This window comes from Anolis carolinensis, chromosome 1 (genome assembly GCF_035594765.1).
Source record: "Anolis carolinensis isolate JA03-04 chromosome 1, rAnoCar3.1.pri, whole genome shotgun sequence".
NCBI lineage: Eukaryota > Metazoa > Chordata > Lepidosauria > Squamata > Dactyloidae > Anolis > Anolis carolinensis.
In genome coordinates, this window is record NC_085841.1 from 214,970,371 (window position 1) to 214,995,228 (window position 24,858).

The window sequence follows — 24,858 nt, forward strand, 5'->3', positions numbered from 1 at the left end:
GATGAGCAACAACCCCCAGAGTCAGACATGACTGGACTTAACGTCAGGGGAAACCTTTACTTTTATTGGAAACAAACAGGCAAATCACAATCAGTTAGTTTGTCTATTCCTAGGACTAGAAGGGCTTCTTTTAGCATTTCGATCAGTGCTTCTCAGCCTGAAGTCCCCACATGTTTTTGGCCTTCAACTCCTAGAAATCTTAACTTCTGGTAAACTGGATGGGATTTCTGGGAGTTGTACGACAAAAACATCTGGGGACCCCAGGTTGAGAACCACTGATTTAGATCCTTCCCCTTTCATTCAAGAAAGAGAATAGTGCATAGGAAGAGCAGAAAAGAACCATAAATACTATAAAATATAAATGTAAGCCCAATATAATGAATTGTAAATTGCAGGCATTATTTCCATCACACTAGTGGTGGACATGTTTTTTCCATAAATTGACATAAGCTGTCTATCCAATTATAGTGCAGTTATTTCCCTGAATTGCCATGGTTTTATTCTGTGGAATTCTGGGATTTGTAATTTAGGGAGGGCCATTTGGCACTCTCAGGAAAAGCACTCTGGTACCTTTGACTAAACTACAGTTCCCAAGTGTCCATAGAATGGAACCATGGCAATTGAAGAGGATTATAGGTTGAGCATCTCTTATCCAGATTTCCAAAAGATTCCAAAATCTAAAATTGTCAATATGGGCATGAGATGTTTTGCTTTCTGATGGTACAATGTACACAGACTTTGTTTTATACACAACACTATTTTTTTTTTAAAAAATGTTATATAAAATTATCTTCAGATTGTGTGTACAACTGTGTGCATGAAACCTGAATGAGTTTTGTTATTTAGATTGAGTCCCATGCAAGTGTTCCAAAATCGGGGGAGGGGATCAGAAATACAAAACACTTTTATGTTTAATTCCATTTTAATGTTTATATATTGTAGGTTTTGAATTGAAATTTGTATTTCTAGTGTTGTGAGCTGCTTTGAGTCTCGTTTACGAGCAGCATGCGGGATGATGACAACTATCATGATTTTCTCAAGCATTTTGAATAAGGGATATATATGCAACCTGTAATTGGCTGTAATGGTATAATGTGAATGACTGTCAGGATTTATAACTACTGCTGGTCAAAGGCAGCTGTAGACTTTCAATTTTCCTAGATGGCTCTTATTTGAAAAAGTGTTGATAGATAGGGAACTGAATCTCAACTTTCACTGTTCAGACACCATCTCTTCTGAACAACTTTTCTTTCCTTTGGTCCTCCTGACGGTCTCAGTTTTACTCCACCATGACACTTCAGAGGTTTTTTTTCATCCAGCTGAATTTTCTTCTGGGAATGGTTCCCTCCAGAGGAAAACAAATCCTGCAAATATACATTACGGACATTGTGGGTTACATTTCCCACTGCAGGCCTCTCTGCCTCCCCGTTGCTTAGCCATTTCCCCAGCAACAGATGAATTTGAAGCAATAGGGAACATTAGTGATCGGCAGTTGCTAAGCGACAACTGGGAGAAGTTAGAGCGGCAGCTATGGCTTAATCGGGAAACCAGGCCTGAACATGGATGTTTTCTATCAGGGGAAAACGTAGTAGAGCACAACATTTCTGCAGAAGGCGACAAATTCAAGCTCTGAATAAGGCTGGGAAGAATCTCTACATATGATCCTGGAAAGCTTTTGCCATATTAAATTGTATCTAATGGTCTGGCCTAATGTGTTGATCTGCCAAGCAAGATTTCTGTCCATTACGAAGTTGCTGGCACATCGGTATATAGCCAATTTACAATAATTTCATCAGAAATTATAGCTTCCTATTCTTTCCCACAGGAAAATGTCTTATTTTCTTTAGTGGGTATAAAGATGAGTAAAAACAAAGTTAGAGTGAATATATTGGTGGATTCAGGGAACTTGTTGACTATCCCTTCCCTGAAAAAAGAAGAAGTCAGTAACCCTGAAGGGGCTGCTGCAATGAAGTTCATTTTCTATGTACTGCTGTGTTTTCAGATAAAGTATCTACAGTAACAGATGTAGTAAAAGGTAAAGGTTTCCCCTGACGTTAAGTCCAGTCGTGACCGACTCTGGGGGTTGGTGCTCATCTCCATTTCTAAGCCAAAGAGCCATCGTTGTCCATAGACACCTCCAGGTCATGTGGCCAGCATGACTGCATGGAGCGCCGTTACCTTCCCGCTGGAGTGGTACCTATTGATCTACTCACATTTGCATGTTTTCGAACTGCTAGGTTGGCAGGAGCTGGGACTAACAGCGGGCGCTCATTCCGCTCCCGGGATTTGAACCTGGGACCTTTTAGTCCGCAAGTTCAGCAGCTTAGCGCTTTAACACCCTGTGCCACCAGGGGCCCCAGATGAAGATTGTAGGATTATTGTAGAATTATTGCAGTTTGACACCACTTTAACTGCCCTGGCTCACTCTTTTAGAATCATGAGAGTTGTTGTTTTACAAGGTCTTTAGCTTTCTCTGCCAAAGTGGGCTGGGGCCTCACCAAACTACAAATTGCATGACTTCACAGCATTAAGACATGACATTAATTCTACTGCATTCATTCTGCAATGTAGATCCATTCTCAGTCTGCAAGTACTATATTTCTTCAATTGTAAGACACACTTTTTCCCCTATTGATCTATCTGTCCATTCCATAATAGTCCCATTGTTGTTGTCTTGCCATTTTATACCGCACTTTATTGTCCATTCAACTGTGAAATTTCCTTCCCCGTTTCGTAACACTCTGCACTTTGCCTGGGATCTATGATTTAGTCTCCTGTTTTTAACACTGTATCCTGCTTGTTGATTTTAATGATTGTTTTTATTGATGTTGATGTTTTTTACTGGGATAATTGTTTTATTGCTTTGCTATTGTTATTTGTTTGTTTTATTGGGCCAGGCCCCATGTAAGCCGCCCCGAGTCCCTTCGGGGAGATGGGGCGGGGTATAAAAATAAAGTTGCTATTATTATTATTATTATTATTATTATTATTATTATTATTATTATTATTATTATTATTATTATTATATGAACATCTCTAAAATGGGTAACATCTTAGAAGCACAGGTGTATTTTTTGTACTGAAATTAGGGTGCCTCTTATAATCGATGGCATCTTACAACTGAAGAAATGCAGTAATTTTAAAGATGTCAAGCTTTTAGCAAGGTCACAAGACATATTATTTCTTTCTTTTGCTCAGTCTATCTTTCCCTTCCCTCTTTTATCTCTCTCTCTGATTTTCTCAGTTTCTCTCTTTATCTCAATCTCTTCTTTCTGTTTTTCCATTCTCCTTAGCCTTGGTTGGGAGACCTGCCCTGGTCCTGAACTCTGCCAACTCAAAATAAGGTTGATATGCTGCAAACCCTTGTTCTTTATATTTTTGTGAAATGCCAGTAACATGTTGTACCTTTTCCCCTGCAGGTTTCCTTGGTTAGCTTAGTAGCCAATGCTCTGGGCTATTCTGAACTTGGTGCCATTAAATCCCTCCGAACACTAAGAGCTCTGAGGCCTTTGAGAGCCCTGTCAAGATTTGAAGGCATGAGGGTGAGACACCAATGAATGAACTTGAAATAATATGTGCATGAACTGAGACTATTCGTGCAGAACAAGGAATGACAAATCGGTGCTGAAACATTACGGTGTTTTTCTTTCTTCTCCTGCTGCAATCATCAGCATTTGTAAAGGGCAATCAACTCAACCATCTTTACAAATGGTCCCCAATCAGTAAAGCATTTAATTCATCTTGGTCCTTGCATCTAGCTTGCTTAACATGATTTTGGGATTGCATTGGTAGCATCAAGGCACAATGCAAAGATTAGATGTGTATGAGAGAGTGGATGGAGTATACAGGGCTATGTCTACAGTGATTTCAAATTCAGGGTCCAACCAATCCATATTTTGTCTCAGGAGAGTCTGAATTTGGAAACACAAGCTAGGAATGACATATTAAGAATGTTTCCATAATTTCCCTTTTGTTTAAATTGTTCTGCAGGGTATTATAGGAAACAAAGGATTGTGGAAGCCTCACGGCACTGTTTTAGAAGTAATTTTTTGTATCAATTGGAAAAAAATTGGTGATGAATATGGATAATAGTCCCATTTGAAAATGTTATTAGTATCGCTATTATCATTCATTTCTACAGCACCTGCAGTGCACATGATGGTTTACAAATAAAACCATAACAAAAAATAGCCAACCTTGCCAAAAAGATGCAAAGGGATGGAATAATGCAAACATAAAACTATGCAATACAATTGTACAACAAATTTGAGGAAAAAATAAGTTGTACATTGAGATGTAAAAACAATGAGGGAAGGAGCAATCAGTAAATGTTTACAGAGGCAATTGCATGGCTATGACATAGAGTGCAAAAAATACTAAACTGAGCCAAGGAAAAGAAAACCTATGCTTGAGTGAAAAGCCTAGAACTCAGATCCACACAGGCAGGTAAAAAGAAACAAAGTGTGAAAGATGTAGAGGAGCCAGGGCATGTACATTAAAACAAGAAGTTTGTACTGAGTCTAAAAAGGAATAGAAAACTGAGGGCTCTTCCAGATAGGACTAAAATCCACACTAAAGCGGGTTTTAAAATACTATTTTGGCGTGGATTTCAGTCTTCACGCCACCCAAAAAACCAGGGCTTTTCCAGGGATGAGGTGACTACATGCCATCCTGATTAAAATCGGGATGGCATGAAGTCACACCAAAGCCCCCCAATTTGGGGCTGAGGGTAGAGGATGGGTGCCCTCCAGGGCCGGTTGTTACTAGGCGGCCGCTGACGCGGCCGCCTCGGGCGCAGGGCCCGGGGGGCGCCGTCAGGCTTCCCCCCTCCCAGCGGGGACCATGAGCTCACTCGCCGGCGAACAGGAAGGCCTGTTCGGTGACGAGCGAGCTCATGGCCGGCTGGGATGGCCCTGGATGGCCGGCCTGTGCGCCCTGGCCCCGCCTCTCACGTTGTGTGAGAGGCGGGGTCGGGGTGAGCTGCGTGGGAGGCGGGGCCAGGGTTGGCCCCGCCTCCCGCGCAGCTCAGCCTTGCCCGTCTGGCCTTTTCCAGGCGGGCAGACTGCACCGAAGGTCCCTGCAGGCCGCGATCGCGGCCTGCAGGGACCTCCGGTGCAGTCTACCTGCCTGGAAAAGCCCAGGCCGCGCGGGGCGGGAGGCAAGGCCCCGTCTGGGCGGAGCCCTGCCTCCCGGCCTGTGCGCCCCGGCCCCGCCTCTCACGTTGCGTGAGAGGCGGGGTCGGGGTGAGCTGCGTGGGAGGCGGGGCCAGGGTTGGCCCTGCCTCCCACGCAGCTCAGCCTCGCCCGTCTGGCCTTTTCCAGGCGGGCCGACTGCACCGAAGGTCCCTGCAGGCCGCGATCGCGGCCTGCAGGGACCTCCAGTGCAGTCGGCCTGCCTGGAAAAGCCCAGGCCGCGCGGGGCGGGAGGCAAGGCCCCGTCTGGGCGGAGCCCTGCCTCCCGGCCTGTGCGCCCCGGCCCCGCCTCTCACGTTGTGTGAGAGGCGGGGTCGGGGTGAGCTGCGTGGGAGGCGGGGCCAGGGTTGGCCCCGCCTCCCGCGCAGCTCAGCCTTGCCTGTCTGGCCTTTTCCAGGCGGGCAGACTGCACCGAAGGTCCCTGCAGGCCGCGATCGCGGCCTGCAGGGACCTCCGGTGCAGTCTACCTGCCTGGAAAAGCCCAGGCCGCGCGGGGCGGGAAGCAAGGCCCCGTCTGGGCGGAGCCCTGCCTCCCGGCCTGTGCGCCCCGGCCCCGCCTCTCACGTTGCGTGAGAGGCGGGGTCGGGGTGAGCTGCGTGGGAGGCGGGGCCAGGGTTGGCCCTGCCTCCCACGCAGCTCAGCCTCGCCCGTCTGGCCTTTTCCAGGCGGGCCGACTGCACCGAAGGTCCCTGCAGGCCGCGATCGCGGCCTGCAGGGACCTCCAGTGCAGTCGGCCTGCCTGGAAAAGCCCAGGCCGCGCGGGGCGGGAGGCAAGGCCCCGTCTGGGCGGAGCCCTGCCTCCCGGCCTGTGCGCCCCGGCCCCGCCTCTCACGCTGGGTGAGAGGCAGGGTCGGGGTGAGCTGCGCGGGAGGCGGGGCCAGCCCTGGCCCCGCCTCCCGCGCTGCTCGCCGTGACCCCGCCTCCCACGCTACGTGAGAGGCGGGGCCAGGGAGCAGGAGGCGGGGCCCGCCGGCGCCGCGGTAGGCGTGGCCATGTGCCTCCCGCGGCACATGGCCACGCCTCCCGCGGCGCCGGTGGGGGGGCGCAATTTCCCCCCTCGCTTTACATATAAATTTATCTCCGGCCGGCCCTGGTGCCCTCTCTGTCTTTCGGGCTCCAGAAGCCCAAAAAGCCAAAATGGCTGTGTAGATTGGGCCTGGGAATAATGTGACAGCCCCCAGGTCCAATCCCCACAGGGCCCACTCCTGGTAAGACCCGGATCTTACCTTGGTTATTTCCAAATTAATTTGGTTTTACAGGAGGCATCATTTGGATGCCTCCGGTAAAACCAAGACAGGTCCCGGGATATGGGCCTGTCTGGATGGGTCCATATCGCATATAGCAGTGATGGCCAACGTATGACACGCGTGTCAGCACTGACACACCTAGCCATTTTTGCTGACACGCTGCCGCATGCAGATTGATTGGATGACTATGTCTTTTGTGGCCAAATTTGATGCAATTTGGTCCAGTGGTTTTGTTGTTTAGTTCATGGGAATTATGCACATTACATTTTTATATCTATATCTATATCTATCTATCTATCTATCTATCTATCTATCTATATCTCTCATTCTATTATTATTGTAATATATTATCATATTATTATTATTATATTATTATTCATTATTCATGAGTACATTGAAACTAAAATAGAGAGAAATCAGTGTGGAAACTGCAAGAGGTACCATAGATTGTTGTACATGGAAATAATGGTAGTAAATAGTTTTTGATTTATTAAATACAGTTATATATTACAATTATATATTTTTGTTATTTAAACTATACATATTGCGAAATTATGGTTTTTTTCTCGAAGTGACACACCACCCAAGTCATGCTAGGTTTTTTGGTGAATTTTGACACACCAAGCACAAAAGGTTGCCCATCATTGGCATATAGCGATATCAAAAGTGGGTTAATGGGCTTTATGGGTTAATGATAAAAATAATCTTAAATGAAAATAAAAGTGCTCAAATGAGATAGTAGAAGACCAATAAAAATTATAGTAATTATGGTGAGGGATAGCCAGGTCAAAAACTAAAGTTTCACAGAGGAAGCGGGTAGAAAAGGTGGATGTTTAGCAATAATTTAGCAAAAAAGAAAAAAAGCAACTTGCTTTAACTACAGCCTCAATGTGAGGAACAAAAGACAGTCAAAAATAAAACCAAGATTATGTGCTTCTTTCAGCTGAGAATCAGCATTGTGCAGTGGTTTGAGCATTGGACTGTGGCCCCATCTACACTGCCATTTAATGCAGATTAACTGCATTGAACTGGATATATGACAGTGACACATATAATCTAGTTCAGTGTAGTGTTGATGGAGCCTATGACTCTGGAGACAAGGTTCCAGTGCCTACTTAGCTATGGAAACCTACTGGGTGATGTTAAGCAAGTTACATTCTGTCGACCTCAGAGGAAAGCAGTGCCAATTCTGCCTGAACAAATCTTGCCATGAAACCTCCCTTGTAAGATTTTTTCAAGGTTGCATTAAGTCAGAAATGGCTGGAAGGAACACAACAACGGGCTTCCTTCACAGGATACATGTTATAATCTTTAGAAATCTGTTTGCCTGATCTCGCTATTTTCTTCCATCATTGTGTTTTCATTATTCATTAAATTCTTTAAGTGTGTGGCTTTGGTTTAGAATGCATGTGTTGTAGTGACATTGTTCACTGTGTGCCCTTGGAAATTACAAGATATTTACAATGCATTGAGACATAATTTAAATGCTAATGTGCAGCAGATCTTCACTATAGACTCTCAGAAGTTAAACCTTTAGAAGCTCCTGAATTGCCTCAGAAGTTAGAACTTAATTGGAAAGCAAAAGTCAAATCATAGCAGACACTTTAAAAGATGTTCTCACTGAGAGAGAAACTTATATTTTGTGAATTATTAAACTTCAATGTTATTCATTATTAATATGTTATTTCTTTAAATTGGAAAGATATATGCTTTTCTCCCTTTCCATATAAAAGTATATACATGTTAAGAGCTACTTGATAATTTGGTTAACTGCTGAATGCTCTTGTTATACAATTGTGAGGATTTGTTGTCAGTCAAAGTTGTCACTATATTGCAGCTCAGGGAATTGATTTGGGCATTTTGCTTATTGATTGTTCCCATCTGAGCCATTCTTTGGTTGTTGTCCTATGATTTTATGTTGGTTTTTTATTCGTAAATCAATATTTTAACTTTCTTTCTTTTCTTTCTTTCAGTGCATACAAATGTATGATTTCATCTCGCCACTATCAGGTTTTCTTTTAATTTTATTTTGCACTTTGTTGGATTTAATTTCTGCTTTTTCACTGTTATTTTTATATTTTATCATTAACAATATAACTTTCCCATATGTGTGTATTTATATGTATACAGTTACTTAAGAAGATTTATTAACCAGCTCTAAAGATGAACTGAGATTTTTTTCTCTCCCCCCTCCCATTTGTACACTAGGTGGTTGTGAACGCCCTTGTAGGTGCAATCCCATCCATCATGAATGTACTTCTAGTCTGTCTAATATTCTGGCTGATCTTTAGCATCATGGGTGTGAATCTGTTTGCTGGCAAGTTCTACCATTGTGTTAACACCACAACAGGCGAAATGTTTAACATCAGTGAAGTTGACAATAAAACTCAGTGTGATGACCTCGTAAGCAGAAACCTGGATGCACGGTGGAAAAACGTGAAAGTAAATTTTGACAACGTTGCAGCTGGTTATCTTGCACTGCTTCAAGTTGTAAGTAATTTCTCGTTCTGCCTGCCCAAGTACAGTACAAAGAGACGTTACTGTAGCTCACTTGGCTTTACTCTAATACTCAAGAGATCAGGTTGTGTTTGCTTCAAACTGACTTCACTATTTGAAGCAAAGGTTAAGACCTTCCAAACATTAGGCATTCACTTGATCCAAGGAGCCCTTGGATCAAGTGTGCAGGTTCATTTGTCATTGCCTTCATCTAAATTCATCTCCATCAAAGGTCAGTTTTATTACAATATTGGGACAGAATATTTAGGTAGTGGCACTGCATTCATATATTTAGTGCTCTATTTTCTTCCAGTACAGGACCAAAGGCATCTTAAAACAAATTAATGCAATTTATTATGCCTAGTACCAATTTAGCTGACTTGTAGGAATGAGACAGCTAAAACTATTTGAAAATAGGTTATTAATATTAAGACTTGTAAATTAGCTGATTAACTGATCTTTTTTAAAAATTATTTTATCTGCTTAAGTTGTATTAAAATATTGATAAAGGCCAAGAAATAGAATCTTTAAATAAATAGTTATTAATTCATATCTATTTTTTCCAAAGTGAGTCAAGAAGTAATATGCTTTAAAACATGTGTATTCTGATAAAAAGATGTAAGAACATCCTATAGCATTTTTAAACAAAGTTTGAAAAATAAATTTCTAATTTGAGCTTTTGTAGATTCCAGTCAACTTCTTTTAGTGCATTTTAAATAACTCTACTGATGAACTAAATATTTGTTGATTCAAACATTACTCGCAAAATCAGAAATAATTTAAAAGTAAATTGTTTCTTGGCTCATTGTCATACATGAGAAGTGGTTTAAAATATAAAGCTGAGTTATCCATCTATATATATAAAAGGGTAATGAAATTTCGGCCTAGGACAAAACAACAAAACTACACATCCCAGAAACACCAAACTTAACAGCACAACCCCTCATCCATGCCTCTACGTTCATACAACAAAAAGCTCCAGCTACTCCAGAAAACGGCCAGGCTTTGAGACTGCAAGGCTTTTCACTGCTATTCCATCTGGCCAACAAAGGATTCCCATAAGCCACAGCAACGCGTGGCCGGGCAAAGCTAGTCATATATAATTTCTATCAGAGTAACTTTAAGAGAAAGTTTGAAAGCTGGAGCTATGTAAGCAGTTTCCATTAAAAAAAAAAACGTGAATATATACAGTGAATTCATTCCATGTTCTTCGCCATGTTAAAATGCCAACACAATCCTGATCAAAGCTTTTTCTGACATCAGGAGTCCATTCACATTACGCAGTTAAAATGTTGTGGATCACCTTTAACTGCTGTATTTTCATCCTGTGCAAATCTGGGCTTTAGATTTTAGAGAAAGATATTTCAAACTCTGAGACAGAGATTACGTTGACTTAGTTTCTGTGTCTACCATGCCTTCCCTGTTGTTATCAAAACTACTGTACTAAGTAAGGTAGAAAGAATAAATGTGCCAGTATGGTGGCTAAAACATTGCTGCATCCCAGAAAACAGGGAGAGTAACTGAATAACAGCATAGCACAAGACAATATGGCCGTGTCCCTTTGTATTTGCTTTGGGGACCTTTCATAAGATCATGCATACCTTTGTAGCATATCAAATGACAAAGTCATTCTTTAAAAATTGATTTACCTTCTCTGCCAAATGATGGCATCAACATTTCCTGTATATATATAATATAACCAGGTTAGCTACATCTAATATCCTGGCTGTTATTCTGACTTTGGTCTGATCTTTATTATGCTGTGAACATGAGCAAACCCACTGAAATCTACAGAAATTAAATTAGTTGTGATTAATGTAAGTCACAATGATTTCAGTGGATTTGTTCTAAGAATGCTAAGTCATGATCCCGCACCCTGTATCTTCACAACTATTCATAATATATGCATTTTCTTTCTAGGCTACTTTTAAAGGATGGATGGATATTATGTATGCAGCTGTTGATTCACGAGATGTGAGTATCATCTACATCCATTATATATTATACTAGCTGTGCCCAGCCACGCGTTGCTGTGGTGAAGTATGGTGGTATGAGAAATAAAGTATTGAGGAATTGGTAGTAGTTAAGGTAAAGGGTAAAGGTTTTCCCCTGACATTAAGTCCATTATAAATGGGTTATATAGCTATGTGGAAGGGCCTTGAGTCTACACTGCCATATAATCCACTTCAGATCAGATAATCTGTATTTTATAGGCAGTGTGGAAGAGGCCTAAGTGAGGCCTAACTCTGCCTGTCCCCTGGGCTGAGTGGGTTGCTAGGAGACCAAGTGGGTGGAGCTTAGCCATCTAACTGGCAGCAATTGGATAAAAACAATTATTCCCCTCCTTCTAATTAGGACTTAATTTTTCTTTTCTTTTTGTTGTATGAATGTAGAGGCATGGATGAGGGGTTGTGCTGCCAAGTTTAGTGTTTCTGGGATGTGTAGTTTTGTTGTTTTGTCCTACACTACATGACAGAGAAATGGAAAAAAAATCACATTTTTAGTGGCTGTCAATCAATGGATACTGCGGATTCTGGAACTGGTTTGAGGCTACCATCTGTGGTTACTGTAGTCACCATCCTAGCCTCAAGCCTGTGCCAGAAATGTCAATTTCATCATCTGCACAACAAAAACGGTTCCTAATTGGTCAGTGTAGAAGAGCCCCACATGAAAGCTAGCATGGTATCATGATTTGAGTGTTGTACTATGACTCTGAAAGTCAGGATTTGATCCCACAGTTGGCCATAGAAACTCACTGTGTCTCCATGGGGAAATCAGTCACTCTCAGCCCTAAAAAGGTCTGTGATTGGTTCAGTTTAAGGTCGCCAGAAGTTGGAAACAACTTGATGGCACTCAACAACAACACAGTTTAAATAATAATAGGTTTTCATGCTGAGTATGACTAAGGTCTATTAAACCAAAGAACTACAAAACATAGCTTGTTTCCAGTGTATTGAGTACAAATTTACCTTATATGGAGAAGAGTATACTTTCCTGCTGTAAAAGGCACTTTGAGGCAGAGAGCAGCATGACACTGGCAGAATGTAAAAAATCTTTACCAGTTTTTCCCTGTGTCCCCATTACTTCAGAGTTTGTTTCTAATGATGTAGTCCTTGTGCCTCTTCCCTGCAGGCCAAAACATTCTCAGTGGAACTCCACTCAGCAAGTGCTACTACTGACTAAAGAGACTGCTGGTCCATGCCAGTATTTATAACACAAGAAATTCTTATTGATATCTTTCTTTGCATTGAATTGTTATGTTATGAAGAAATGCATTAGTGCCTGTCTAGTGTTTCTGTACTGCGATTCTGTATTTTTAATGGATTGTAGGTAGAAGAACAGCCACATTATGAAGACAACCTGTACATGTATCTTTATTTTGTTATCTTCATCATCTTTGGATCATTTTTTACCTTAAACCTTTTTATTGGTGTCATCATAGATAACTTCAATCAGCAAAAAAAGAAGATAAGTATTTCAACTATATCTTTGTGCTCTATGAATTAGTCCTGTAAATGGCCAAATCCTTCCTAGCATGCAAAATAAGAATAGAAGAGCTGATTTTTTTGTTATACAAAACAGCCTACCAAAGGTACATCTTTACAGGACAATTAAGGCCAGCAGAACTGAGACCCAATGGATCTCAGTGCCGCTCATCTCCACAACCAAAAACCCTTTAATAAAATGTATCTATTCTTTCTGAATTTTTACCTAACTTGTATCTTTATATATAGTATCCATCTCTTTATATATAATGTATAAGTTTCCTTATAGGTTGGGCAAATCCCTCTGGCTGTTCCCAGCCAGAGCAGTCACCATAATCCTTTGTGTGTGTGTGTGTGTGTGTGTGCAGAGATAGACAGTATCCCATGTCAGACCATATAATCCAGCAAATATTTGTCTAGTTAAATGGCCCATTATATGTAATACATATAATGTATTAATACATATAATAAATTTCATTTATTTTAAAAATTATTTTGTGACTTCTACTATGTGCTAAAATAATGTGAATTCATCTGCAGATATGGTTGTAATTAGTTCTGATTTCATTTTCTTACTTTGGAGGCCAAGACATCTTTATGACAGAGGAACAGAAGAAATACTACAATGCAATGAAAAAATTAGGCTCTAAAAAGCCACAAAAACCTATACCTAGACCAGGGGTAAGAAGGCTTATAGATTTCTCTTTTTGGTGTTACAAGTTTGCATCTTAATATTTTAATTCAGAAATGAGCATGGTAAATGCACTTGTGACAGTTAAATTTGTGAAACTCTAGGTAGTGGTGCCAAGTTTAATATGCCTCTCAAAGGAATTCAGATGGATTTTGTGTACTGATTTCTTTTCTGTTTACTTCCTATGTCTATCAAAAAAAGAAATGCTATTATATTTATTATTCTCTGAAAAAAGATAGCAGGAAGCAGATTTTAAATGCTTGTCCTTCAAAGACAGAAGGCACACATTTCTTTAAGGAGAAACATTAGCATATTTTTAAAGAGAACCATTTCCACATTATTAACCTTGTTGTTGTTTTTACAGAACAAATTCCAAGGCATGGTCTTTGACTTTGTAACAAAGCAAGCCTTTGACATCAGCATCATGATTCTTATCTGCCTTAACATGGTCACCATGATGGTGGAAACAGATGACCAAAGTAAAGAAATGGAAACCATTTTATCGAGGATTAACCTGGTCTTCATTATCCTCTTTACTGGAGAATGTGTACTCAAATTGACTTCACTTCGTCATTACTATTTCACCATTGGTTGGAACATTTTTGATTTTGTAGTTGTCATTCTCTCCATTGTAGGTGAGAACCAAATGTTTCCAAGAATGAATGGGAAATAGAGTATAATTATCTATTTTTTTAATGAAATTGTGTCTTATGAAAAGACTTTATTCTTTAGGACAGTAGATGTATAATCTAGGAAAGAATTAACTCATGTGTAATGATAAACTATTATATGATGTGGCGATTGTAAGGGGTTTCTCATTTTCTTCCCACTCCTATTGCATATCCCATGCTTGGTTTCTACTTAGTAGAAATCATTGCTTGCTGTTACATATGTATGATTAACAAACTCTGATTTGTATTGGTCCCCCAACCCAGAATTATAAATAAGTTTATATATACTGATTTTGACATAATAGCAAACAATCACACTGAATAGGAGATAATTGGTGGAGGCCAAATGGAGGAAGAGAAGCAAAAAAATATGTGTTAATCTCTTCATATCATATGCAAAACAAGGGAGTATATCTGCTTTGTACTTCAAGTAGAAATGTATAACTTTTTTTACAGATGAGAAACTCATTAAATTAGGAATGTAAACAGTATCCAGATCTTTGACAGCCTAATTTGATTTTTAAAATCCTTCTTGAGATTAAAAACACCAGCACTTTTTCAATCCACATTGGCATAGTCCAAAACATTATTTTGCAGCAAAACACTTTTCCTGTATCATTATTCTATTTTGTGCAAAAAGCATTCACAAAATGTGTGCATAAATGTGCAAAACATCAACAGTGTGCAAAAAACAAATCTTGCTCAGCAAAGAAAATATTTATTCAAACATGTAAAAATAAAATAATTCCTATATCCAACAGCATGTTTGCATTTGGGCTGCACATACCTTTCCCAATTCAATTATACTACTTCCATCAGAATACTAATTAATATTTATTTTTCCTGATCTAGACATCTTTTTATATGGTCACATAAAACATCTGCTGTACACAAGGGGCCAATAGACTAAAGATAAAAATTCTTGTCTAACTGTCCAGTTTTACATTAAGAGCTTCACACCTCTATTCTATTTTTACCTGTTGACAGGTAGGAAAAGTGTAAAAATGGTCTCTGTTTAACAGTGTCTATTCTTATAACATCGTTCCACACAAAATTGTATAACAAAATAAATGTGAACTTTGACAGTCAACCACTAGAAGCCCAAACTCACCTCATGCCATAACAGTGTGTCTCTGTAAGAAAGTCATGTGATAGTGGCTTTATGATACATGTAGTGCTACCTGAGGTCCCTTCTACACTGCAGGAAATGTGCAGGGAACCAGAGTGTAAACCTCAGATTCCCTGTACATTTGCTGCTCACACAGCAGGTCAAAACCTCATCTTTTTGGCAAGGCCAATTTTCAGGGTTTTTAAAAACCTGGAATAAACCTGGATTCAGGGTTAATTTATATTATTATCTGGCATTGTTTGGATAATAATGTGCCCCCGTACACCACATTATAGTGCAATGTAGGTGGGACCTAACAGACTTGGGCGGTGTCCTAAAACAAAAATCCCTGATGGGGCTTAATCGTCAACAATGAATGGCAAAATCACACTCTATGAATAATAATATTTGGACTATAAAACTAGTGCTGCATTTAAATATCTCTCTTTTACAGGTATGTTCCTGGCAGAGATAATTGAGAAATACTTTGTGTCACCCACCTTGTTCCGTGTGATCCGACTTGCTAGGATCGGCCGGATCCTGCGTCTCATCAAGGGGGCTAAAGGGATCCGCACTCTGCTCTTTGCCTTGATGATGTCTCTCCCTGCATTGTTCAACATTGGCCTCCTTCTTTTCCTTGTCATGTTCATCTACGCAATATTTGGGATGTCCAACTTTGCCTATGTGAAGAGAGAGGTTGGAATCGATGACATGTTCAACTTTGAAACCTTTGGCAACAGCATGCTGTGCCTCTTCCAGATCACCACCTCAGCAGGCTGGGATGGCCTCCTGGCCCCCATTCTCAACAGCGGACCCCCAGACTGTGACCCAGAGATAGACCACCCGGGAAGTTCAGTCAAAGGAGACTGCGGCAACCCTTCTGTTGGGATTTTCTTCTTTGTCAGCTACATCATCATATCTTTCTTAGTGGTGGTAAACATGTATATTGCTGTAATTTTGGAGAACTTCAGTGTGGCAACAGAAGAGAGTGCTGAACCTCTAAGTGAGGATGATTTTGAGATGTTCTATGAGGTCTGGGAAAAATTTGATCCAGATGCCTCCCAGTTCATAGAATATAGTAAACTCTCAGATTTTGCTGATTCACTGGATCCTCCTCTTCTTATACCAAAACCAAACCATGTCCAGCTTATTGCAATGGATCTGCCCATGGTCAGTGGGGACAGGATTCACTGCCTTGACATCTTGTTTGCCTTTACAAAACGTGTTTTGGGAGAAAGTGAGGAAATGGATTTACTCAGAGTACAAATGGAAGACCGGTTTATGCAAGCCAATCCTTCCAAAGTTTCCTATGAACCTATTACAACCACGTTGAAACGGAAGCAGGAGGAAGTATCTGCTACTGTCATTCAACGGACATTCAGGCGTTTCCTCTTAAAGCAGAAAGTTAAACAAGTGACTTCTCTGTTTAATAAAGATAAATGTAAAGATGGTGATATCCTGCCCATCAAAGACATGATTATTGATAAATTTAATGGGAACTCCACTCCAGAGAAGACAGATGAGAGTTCATCCACAACCTCCCCGCCTTCCTACGATAGTGTTACAAAACCAGACAAAGAGAAATATAAAAAAGGTAAAGGAGACAGAGACTACAAAGGTAAAGATGTTAGGGCTAGCAAAAAGTGAAACAAACTTTGAATTGTGATTTGATCCAAAAATTGTTTACAGCCTTTGAAAGGGATGTATTTGTCAGCAAGACTCCATTGGGAGATTTATGCCAAACTGCCAGTTTTTACCTATAAATATATTACATATATATATGTACATATATATTTTAAAATCTCTCTAAAGGTCAGTGCCTATAATAAGACCCTTGTCACAAGGCTGCATCCCTGTAAAACAAGGTATCAGCCCACCACTGTAATCACTACAGCAGATAGTATAAAAGAGAGAAAGGGTTTGGCTTCTCAGAGTAAGGTATGCAAAAGTAGGATATGTGTGTTTAATATATTGCAAGACACTTAGTTTGAGTAAGTGTTCTCACTGTGTGTATTTCAACTGCCACATTTGCCATATTTTACACACACACAAGTGCACACAGTGTAGGTGAATCTATCATTTTTTTAAAATCCGCAGGGCGTTTACTATTATATGTGACTATTTTTGTAAATGGGTTTTCTGTTACAAGGGGAAGGACAGGGTGGGCTTTCCAGGATCTGGTGTTCAACTCCCTCATTCCTAAACCTATAGATAATAACACCATTTGCATTGTGCGCTTCCAGGTCATGCATGGAAGCAAAGTGACAAAGTGTCAGACAGAGTTTTTCACTCCTCTACCGGTCAGCTCTGAAATTTGGTTTTTTTGGGGGGTTTTTAAATACAATTTTAGACTTTATGTATTTATTTTATATACCACTCTTCTCCCCCAAAGAGGCCCATTCAACATTCTGTTGACAAGGGAAACATCCTCTTTGCCTGCAGTTAATTTTTTAAAAAAGAAGTTGCCAAAGGCATTTTTATGGTGACCATTAAATCCACACACAGAGATACATCCACAAACATTTTACTCCAAAAGATTTGTTTGAATGCAGTCCTTTACCTAAGGTATGATCATTTTTGCACTGGGTTAATTCCCAGTATAGATCACCGCAATTACAGCATATCATTCAGCACAAAGAGGAGCAAACAATGTGTCCCATGCCAGAGGTGCCTCTCAAATTGAGACTTTGGTCAAATGGCTGAGGGAAGAAAAGGACAGTAATGCATAAATATGCCCAGAAGGTAAGAAATGGGCAGAAAGAGTCTTTAACATATTACATTGTCTTAAAGTAATGCATAGTTTTGCGCTTTCAGCACAGTTCATGCCTAAGTTCTAACTAACCTCATCCTGCCACAAAGCATTCTGCTACATGATGTGGATACTCATTTTATACAGTTGTACATACTTGAGGTCACAAACAAATGATCTGGCCACAGTGTGTTTCTGCTGACATGTGCCACAACAAGGCACCACTTGCAAGTTCTTGAGAGATAATATCTTGTGTTCTGTACCATTATAGATAATTTGGAGGGTGCTGATGCATGTGAATATTGCCTTTGCTACTGTTGTACTTTGATCCTTCCACTAACCACATTTTTTCTTTCCATGGGAAATGGTGACGTGAATGAAAGTTGCCTCACTTCTTTCTATTACTGAGCAGTAGGTTGCCATTAATGAGCTTTGGTGGAGGAGAGCCTTTCAGAATCTGTCAGCTACTATGTGTTATGAACCAAGGATGGAGAATGTATGGCCCTTCAGATGTTTGACTGGACTGCTTAGCCAGGGGTGAAAGGTGACTTTTGGAGGGCTGCATCTTTCATATCCCTTGTATAAAAAAGACTACATACTGTTTAAACCTGTTGACAATGCAGTTAGCATATGTAAATAGTGTAAAAAAAAACAAAGCAGCATTTATGTACATAAAATTATGTTCAGATTCACACAGCTTTCTTTTCCAAAGTCACTTCGTTTACTTTATACTCATTGTATCTTTCAACAGAGACCTCCACAGTACAAAAAATAAAAATAAAAATAGATGAACATTTGTTGATTGATTTGTTTCAGAACTCTTTCCTGATATGGGTATTTGGATGTGAAATGTAATAATACAGTGTTCCCTCACTTATCGCGGGGGTTAGGTTCCAGGACCACCCACAATAAGTGAAAATCCACAAAGTAGGGACACTATATTTATTTTGATATTTATACATTGTTTTAGTACTTGTACACCATTTTAAGGCTTTATCAACCAATCGTGTGTTGATAAATCGCCTCCTTCTCCTCCCGTTGTCACTTGGGCTCCTTTTCTCTCCCTTTGGCTTCTCCTTCCTCCCTTCCTTAGGCTGAAAATTGAATTTTTTTTACAATTTATAATATTCTTTTAGAGTTTATTGAAAAACTGCGAAACAGCGAATCCACAAAAAGCGAACCGCAAAGTAGTGAGGGAGCACTGTAGTTCACATCAGGGTTGGATTGGATGAGTCTCACACAGGGCTTTTGAGCTGCTCCTTCATAGTCACTTCCCCCTCCACAGATACACGCTTCCAAAGACTGGGGTAATTGTATACGTTTGCCAGAAAAGTGACAATAACTTTGTGTATATATTTCTTTCCTTCCACTTAAATCATTTATTTTTTCCCATATAGTTCAAATGTGGGTAGCTTGTGAAGATTTAGAAGGGGCTGTGGCTCTGTAACTACACATCATGTTTTGGGTGTTGAATGCCCTGGCTTCAATCTCTGGTATCTCCACAGAGGATCCAGCCTGAAATATTCAAGACCTGTTACTGAGCAGACTCAACAGTAGAGTATTCCTTATTTGAAATGCTTGAGGAAAGATTTAAGGTTTTTTTTTTCAGATATTGGAAGACCTGTGTTTGCATATATGTACATAATGATGTATTTTGGAAATTGGATGCTAGTCTAAATCCGAGATGTGTTTCTCACACATCTTTAAAAGATAACCTAAGGTAATTATATGCACCATTTTAATACTTTTTTGCATGAAATAGTTTGTAGACATTGAATTAAGGCAAAGGTGTTTTTTTCTGCCACTCATGTGGACAGCTTTGGATTTTGGAATATTTCAGATTTCCGGATGTGGGATGTTCAGTTTGTACAAGGCTAGGAGGGTCTAGTATTGCTGGTCTGACTCAGTGTAAAGGCAGGTTCTTCTGTTCCCAGGTCAATGAAGTTTTAAAAGTATCCACCCGGATTTTGTAAATTCCAAGTATCTTAAAAAGTATTTTAGAATAGAGTTTTATGAATAAAATATTTAATCTAAAATGTACTGACTATGACAGATTTTACTCTCAGGTGTGTGTGTGTGTGTATGTGTGTATACACACACACACACACACACACAGTGTTCCCTCACTTATCACAGGGGTTATGTTCCAGGACCACCCGCAATAAGTGAAACTCTGCGAAGTAGGGACGCTATATATTTATACATTATTTTAGTAGTTATACACTATTTTAAGTCTTTATCAACCAATCGTGTGTTGATAACTTGCCTCCTTCCCCTCCCGTTGCCACTTGGGCTCTTTTTCTCTCCCTTTGGCTTCTCCTTCCTCCCTTCCTTAGGCTGTAAATTGTAATTTTAATGATTTATAATATTCTTTTAGAGTTTATTGAAAACCGCGAAACAGTGAATCCTCAAAAAGCGAACTGCGAAGTAGCCAATGCTTATAAATAGGATAAATCTGAGAACTTCCATCCATCTGTGAAATGTCAGCATTCATTCCTAATATATGTATTACATACTGATGCTGCTGGATCTATACAAAATATACTATGAAATTCACAATTTATATATTATTTTCACATATATGAAAATATTTCAGGGCAGTGAAGGTAGCTTTCGCATGATCTTTTTTTCCCCAAACTCCTTGAAAGAGGTCACAAAAAGCCCAGAACAAATGATATATCTCTCAAGTAGGTTTATATGCTTTGGCAAAGATGTCCTTCCAGAATATGCCATCGTTCTCAACAATGCAGGTTGGTGCAGTAGCAGCTGAAACCAACACTACTGAACATCATGATCCTGAGATCCTGAGATACATTATACATACTGTTTTCTAGTTGGATTAAGCAATAAACCTTACACATTTTAGTTGACTTTTGATTACTACTTCTCACTCTTTTATTCTGGATCCCACTGAAAAACATTATTTTGACACTTGCCAATTGATGTTGTTTTGAGTGAGGGATTGAGAGAGTATACATTGACTCTGTAACTGCAAAATGCCTCAGAACACATCTGCAAAACCCATAGTCATGCTAATACCGAACAATGACCTTGTTGATGTATGATCAACTAGGTTTATACTACTAAGAAATGGCTTCTAATCTGAATCCTTAAGAAAGAAAAATTATGTTGCTGTAACCTTAAACAGAGTGAGCTTCAGTACATTATCATCTCTCTGGAAAGAAGACAATCACACGCATCTTGACTGCAAGACGGAGGTTTGATGCATATTTGGGAAGACATATCATGAACAATTTATAGCAGGCAGGCGGGCAAGCCAAATAGTCTACACATAAGTAATTTCTTTGTTTAAATAATGTCATTTTAGGTTTTTCACATACACATTCAGGTCAGGAACAATAGAACAATCACCCCCCCCCCCCCCAAACTCAAAGTCAGCTAAAAGAGCAATATTTGAAAATTCCTATATGAAGAATAGACATTTGGGTTGGATTCTAAGAGATGTTGGCAGAAGAGCACTGATACAAAGGGACTTCGCCCTTCTTTTTTTACACTTTTAAAAATGCTTCCTAAAGAGCAGATGAGCTTATTAAATAAGATGGGTTTCCAAATAGCAGCTGAAAGAGGAATGGAATCTCACTGATAACAGCAACAATGACAACAACAAAAGAAAATGAATAAAAAGTAGCGAAAAAGGGGCCAAAATGATTGATTCTCAGGAATCCCCCTTTCAAGGATGTTTGTTGAAAAATGAAGACTTTCAGGTCAGCAAGAAAATGAGCTGGGAAAATGGAATCTTTTTCACACTGATAGAACCAGGTCTCTCGGACCCCACCGTAGGCTGGGAAACGGATTAGCCTGAAACATCCAAATAACACCTCAGTTTAACATGGCTTTTAATATGGAGTAAACCTGGGTTTTAATGTCGGGCAAACCTGGAAACCTGGAGCCCCCGATAGCGCAGTGAGTTAAACTGCTGAACATGCTGACCAAAAGGTTGGCAGTTCGAATCCAGAGCGCCGAGTAAGCTCCCACTATTAGCCCCAGCTTCTGCCAACCTAGCAGTTCGAAAACATGCAAATGTAAGTAGATCATTAGGTACCGCTTCTGTGGGAAGGTAACAGCTCTTCATGCAGTCATGCTGGCCACATGACCTTCGAGGCATCTACGGACAACGCCAGCTCTTCGGCTTAGAAATGGAGCTGATCATGAACCTCCAGAGTCTGACATGACCAGACTTCATGTCGGGGGAATCTGAAACTTTTTCTAGCAAATCATGAAGAGTAGTTCCATAACGCAAAATAATTTAGAAATCAGGCTCTAGTCATAAACTTCAGTGGACACTCATGGGGATTTGGTTAATCGGTTAAAATTCATGAGTAAACCAATTTTTTGTTTTAAAAACCCTGAAAAAAATTTTTGGGGGGGAGGTTGAACCCCTAACCCCCCCCCCCCACCAGCATTGATGATATCTTTGTATTCATGTACTCAGTGGATACATGAAATAGGTACAACATTGTGTCTACTGAATCTGATACTGTCCTTACTCACTACTCCTATCTATGTACAACTAATGTAGATGTGAGTACACTCCTGGTGATATATCTACATGTACTCAGTGGATACATGAAATAGGTACAACATTGTGTCTAGTGGATCTGATACTGTCCTTACTTGCTACTCCCATCTATGTACAACTAATGTAGATGTGAGTACACTCCTGGTGATATATCTACATGTACTCAGTGGATACATGAAATAGGTACAACATTGTGTCTACTGGATCTGATACTGTCCTTACTTGCTACTCCCATCTATGTACAACTAATGTAGATGCGAGTACACTCCTGGTGATATATCTACATGTACTCAGTGGATACATGAAATAGGTACAACATTGTGTCTACTGGATCTGATACTGTCCTTACTTGCTACTCCCATCTATGTACAACTAATGTAGATGCGAGTACACTCCTGGTGATATATCTACATGTACTCAGTGGATACATGAAATAGGAACAACATTGTGTCTACTGGATCTGATACTGTCCTTACTTACTACTCCCATCTATATACAACTATAGTAGAGTCTCACTTATCCAAGACTCGCTTATCCTAGGTTCTGGATTATCCAAGGCATTTTTGTAGTCAATGTTTTCAATATATGATATTTTGGTGCTAAATTTGTAAATACAGTAATTACAACATAACATTACTGCATACTGAACTACCTTTTCTGTCAAATATGTTGTATAACATGATGTCTTGGTGCTTAATTTGTAAAATCATAACCTAATTTGATGTTTAATAGGCTTTTCCTTAATCCCTCCTTATTATCCAAGATATTCACTTATCCAAGGTTCTGCCGGCCCATTTAGCTTGGATAAGTGAGACTCTACTGTAATGTAGATGTTAATATACCCCTAGTGATATATCTACATTCCAGCATTCATTTGGGTCTAGAGCTGCCAGGTTTTTAAACAAGTAATAAGGGAAAATCAACTTTCATGACAGAAAATTAAAAATGTCTATTAACACAAATATATTCTCTCAAAATACCCAATATATGAAATTAACTTCAGTGAACTTTGCCATGCCCTTCTCAATACATTTAGCATACTGCCCACATTCTCCAAACACATGTTACTTATGATGCACGTAATGAAAATCCCTGTTTGGTTTCTTTTTTGGTATGCAACAAGAATCCTTAATTTGCTTTAGTCATATTAACAATGTTTGACAACTGTGACTAAAATTCAGAAAACCTGAATCTCAAATTTGGTTAGTTACAGAACATCTGTTCCTCTCAGCACTCCTACACATCAAAATATTTTTGGCATCTCATTTGGTCTACATAAGGGACAAGCTTTTTCAGGCCTCAAATAAGGGCATCCCTTTTAGCAGAGGGTTTGCTGACAACACTGCATGTCTTCCAATGAATTAACTAGATGAACTAACACAGATGTGGTTTTGCATCTTAATCCACATCTACCTGTAATGTTGTTGTTGTGTGCTTTCAGCTCATTTCTGACTTGGGATTCTACAGCAAATTCTTCGCTGGGTTTTATGGGGCTGAGAATGTGTAACTCAGATCACCCACTGGGCTTCTATGGCTGAGCAGGGAATTGAACCCTGGTCTCTGAAGCCATAGTCCAATGCTCAAACCACTACACCACGGTAGCTCTTACTAACAAATTGTATGTGCCTAAAGCTGATGGAAACTATTTTGCTTTTAGAGCAGTGGTTCTCAACCTGGGGTCCCCAGATGTTTTTGGCCTACAACTCCCAGAAATCCCAGTTTACCAGCTGTTAGGATTTCTGGGAGTTGAAGGCCAAAAACATCTGGGGACTCCAGGTTGAGAACCACTGCTTTAGAGGCATAGAGGAGGTCATTTTCTAAAACAACCTGAGTGAATATTCAGCAACACAGCTTATAAATTTCAGCAGCATACATGAAAGCTAAATATTTATGTTTTGGTTCCATTAACCTTTTGCATTTTATGGCTTCCAGACAAACTGAGTAAAATTAATAGTGGCACATACAGTAAAGTTGCAATGGGTAAGATTTTTTCTAAAGATAAATATTATCCCCAGATATTACAACAACATTTTTTATTACAGCCAGTTGTAACTCACTTCATAAGAGTAGAACTTAAAAATTAACCAAAATGAAACACTGCAGTCCAAGTGCAAGCCATAGACAGCTACATCTTGGATCTGAAGCATTAACTTCAGTCACTCATTTTCTCACAACTGTGATCTTGTGAGATTAAAAGGTGATAATCCCATGCACATACCATACTTTGGGAAATTTACTCTGAGGGCCAGTGGCCATTCTCAGTGGAATATTCTGAGAGTTGTAAACATAGACCTAAATCTAAGTGTGAGTTCCAAATAGGGCAGTCCACTAGATCAACAGAAACCTAAACGTTTATTTGATTTATAGTCAGGCCTCCACATTCATGAGTTTAACTTTAACAGATTCGATTATTCACAACCACACACACACCCAATGAGTAAAGATTTGACCACTATGCACAAATGGTTTAGAGAGGTTAATTTAGCATTCTCAGCCAAAACAATGCAATGCCTCATCAGCCAACAAGCTCGACTTAACTGATCACACCTTAAGATGGGCATCAGTGTTATTGAAGTCCCTATTAAAATGGTGTAGGGTAGCAGTGAAGGTGATTGGAAATAATCTGTGGATCATACTTGTGTATGGATACTAAATATGGTTTGGGGAGGATATTTATGG

At 39.9% G+C, this 24,858-nt stretch overlaps 1 protein-coding gene across 8 annotated transcripts in view; it reads left to right on the plus strand.

Moving 5' to 3' along the window:
* The window catches only part of scn3a (sodium channel, voltage-gated, type III, alpha subunit), a 112,041-nt gene extending 93,610 nt beyond the window's left edge, over window positions 1-18,431 (plus strand). For all 8 annotated transcript variants that reach the window (XM_062969230.1, XM_062969231.1, XM_062969232.1 and 5 more), the window contains 7 exons: window positions 3,420-3,542; window positions 8,648-8,929; window positions 10,856-10,909; window positions 12,266-12,403; window positions 12,997-13,101; window positions 13,476-13,746; window positions 15,345-18,431. In XM_062969230.1, coding sequence (XP_062825300.1) covers window positions 3,420-3,542; window positions 8,648-8,929; window positions 10,856-10,909; window positions 12,266-12,403; window positions 12,997-13,101; window positions 13,476-13,746; window positions 15,345-16,537 — 2,166 coding nt within the window. In that variant the 3' untranslated portion in view covers window positions 16,538-18,431. The remainder of the gene's footprint in view (window positions 1-3,419; window positions 3,543-8,647; window positions 8,930-10,855; window positions 10,910-12,265; window positions 12,404-12,996; window positions 13,102-13,475; window positions 13,747-15,344) is intronic.
* The last annotated feature ends 6,427 nt before the right edge of the window (window positions 18,432-24,858 follow it).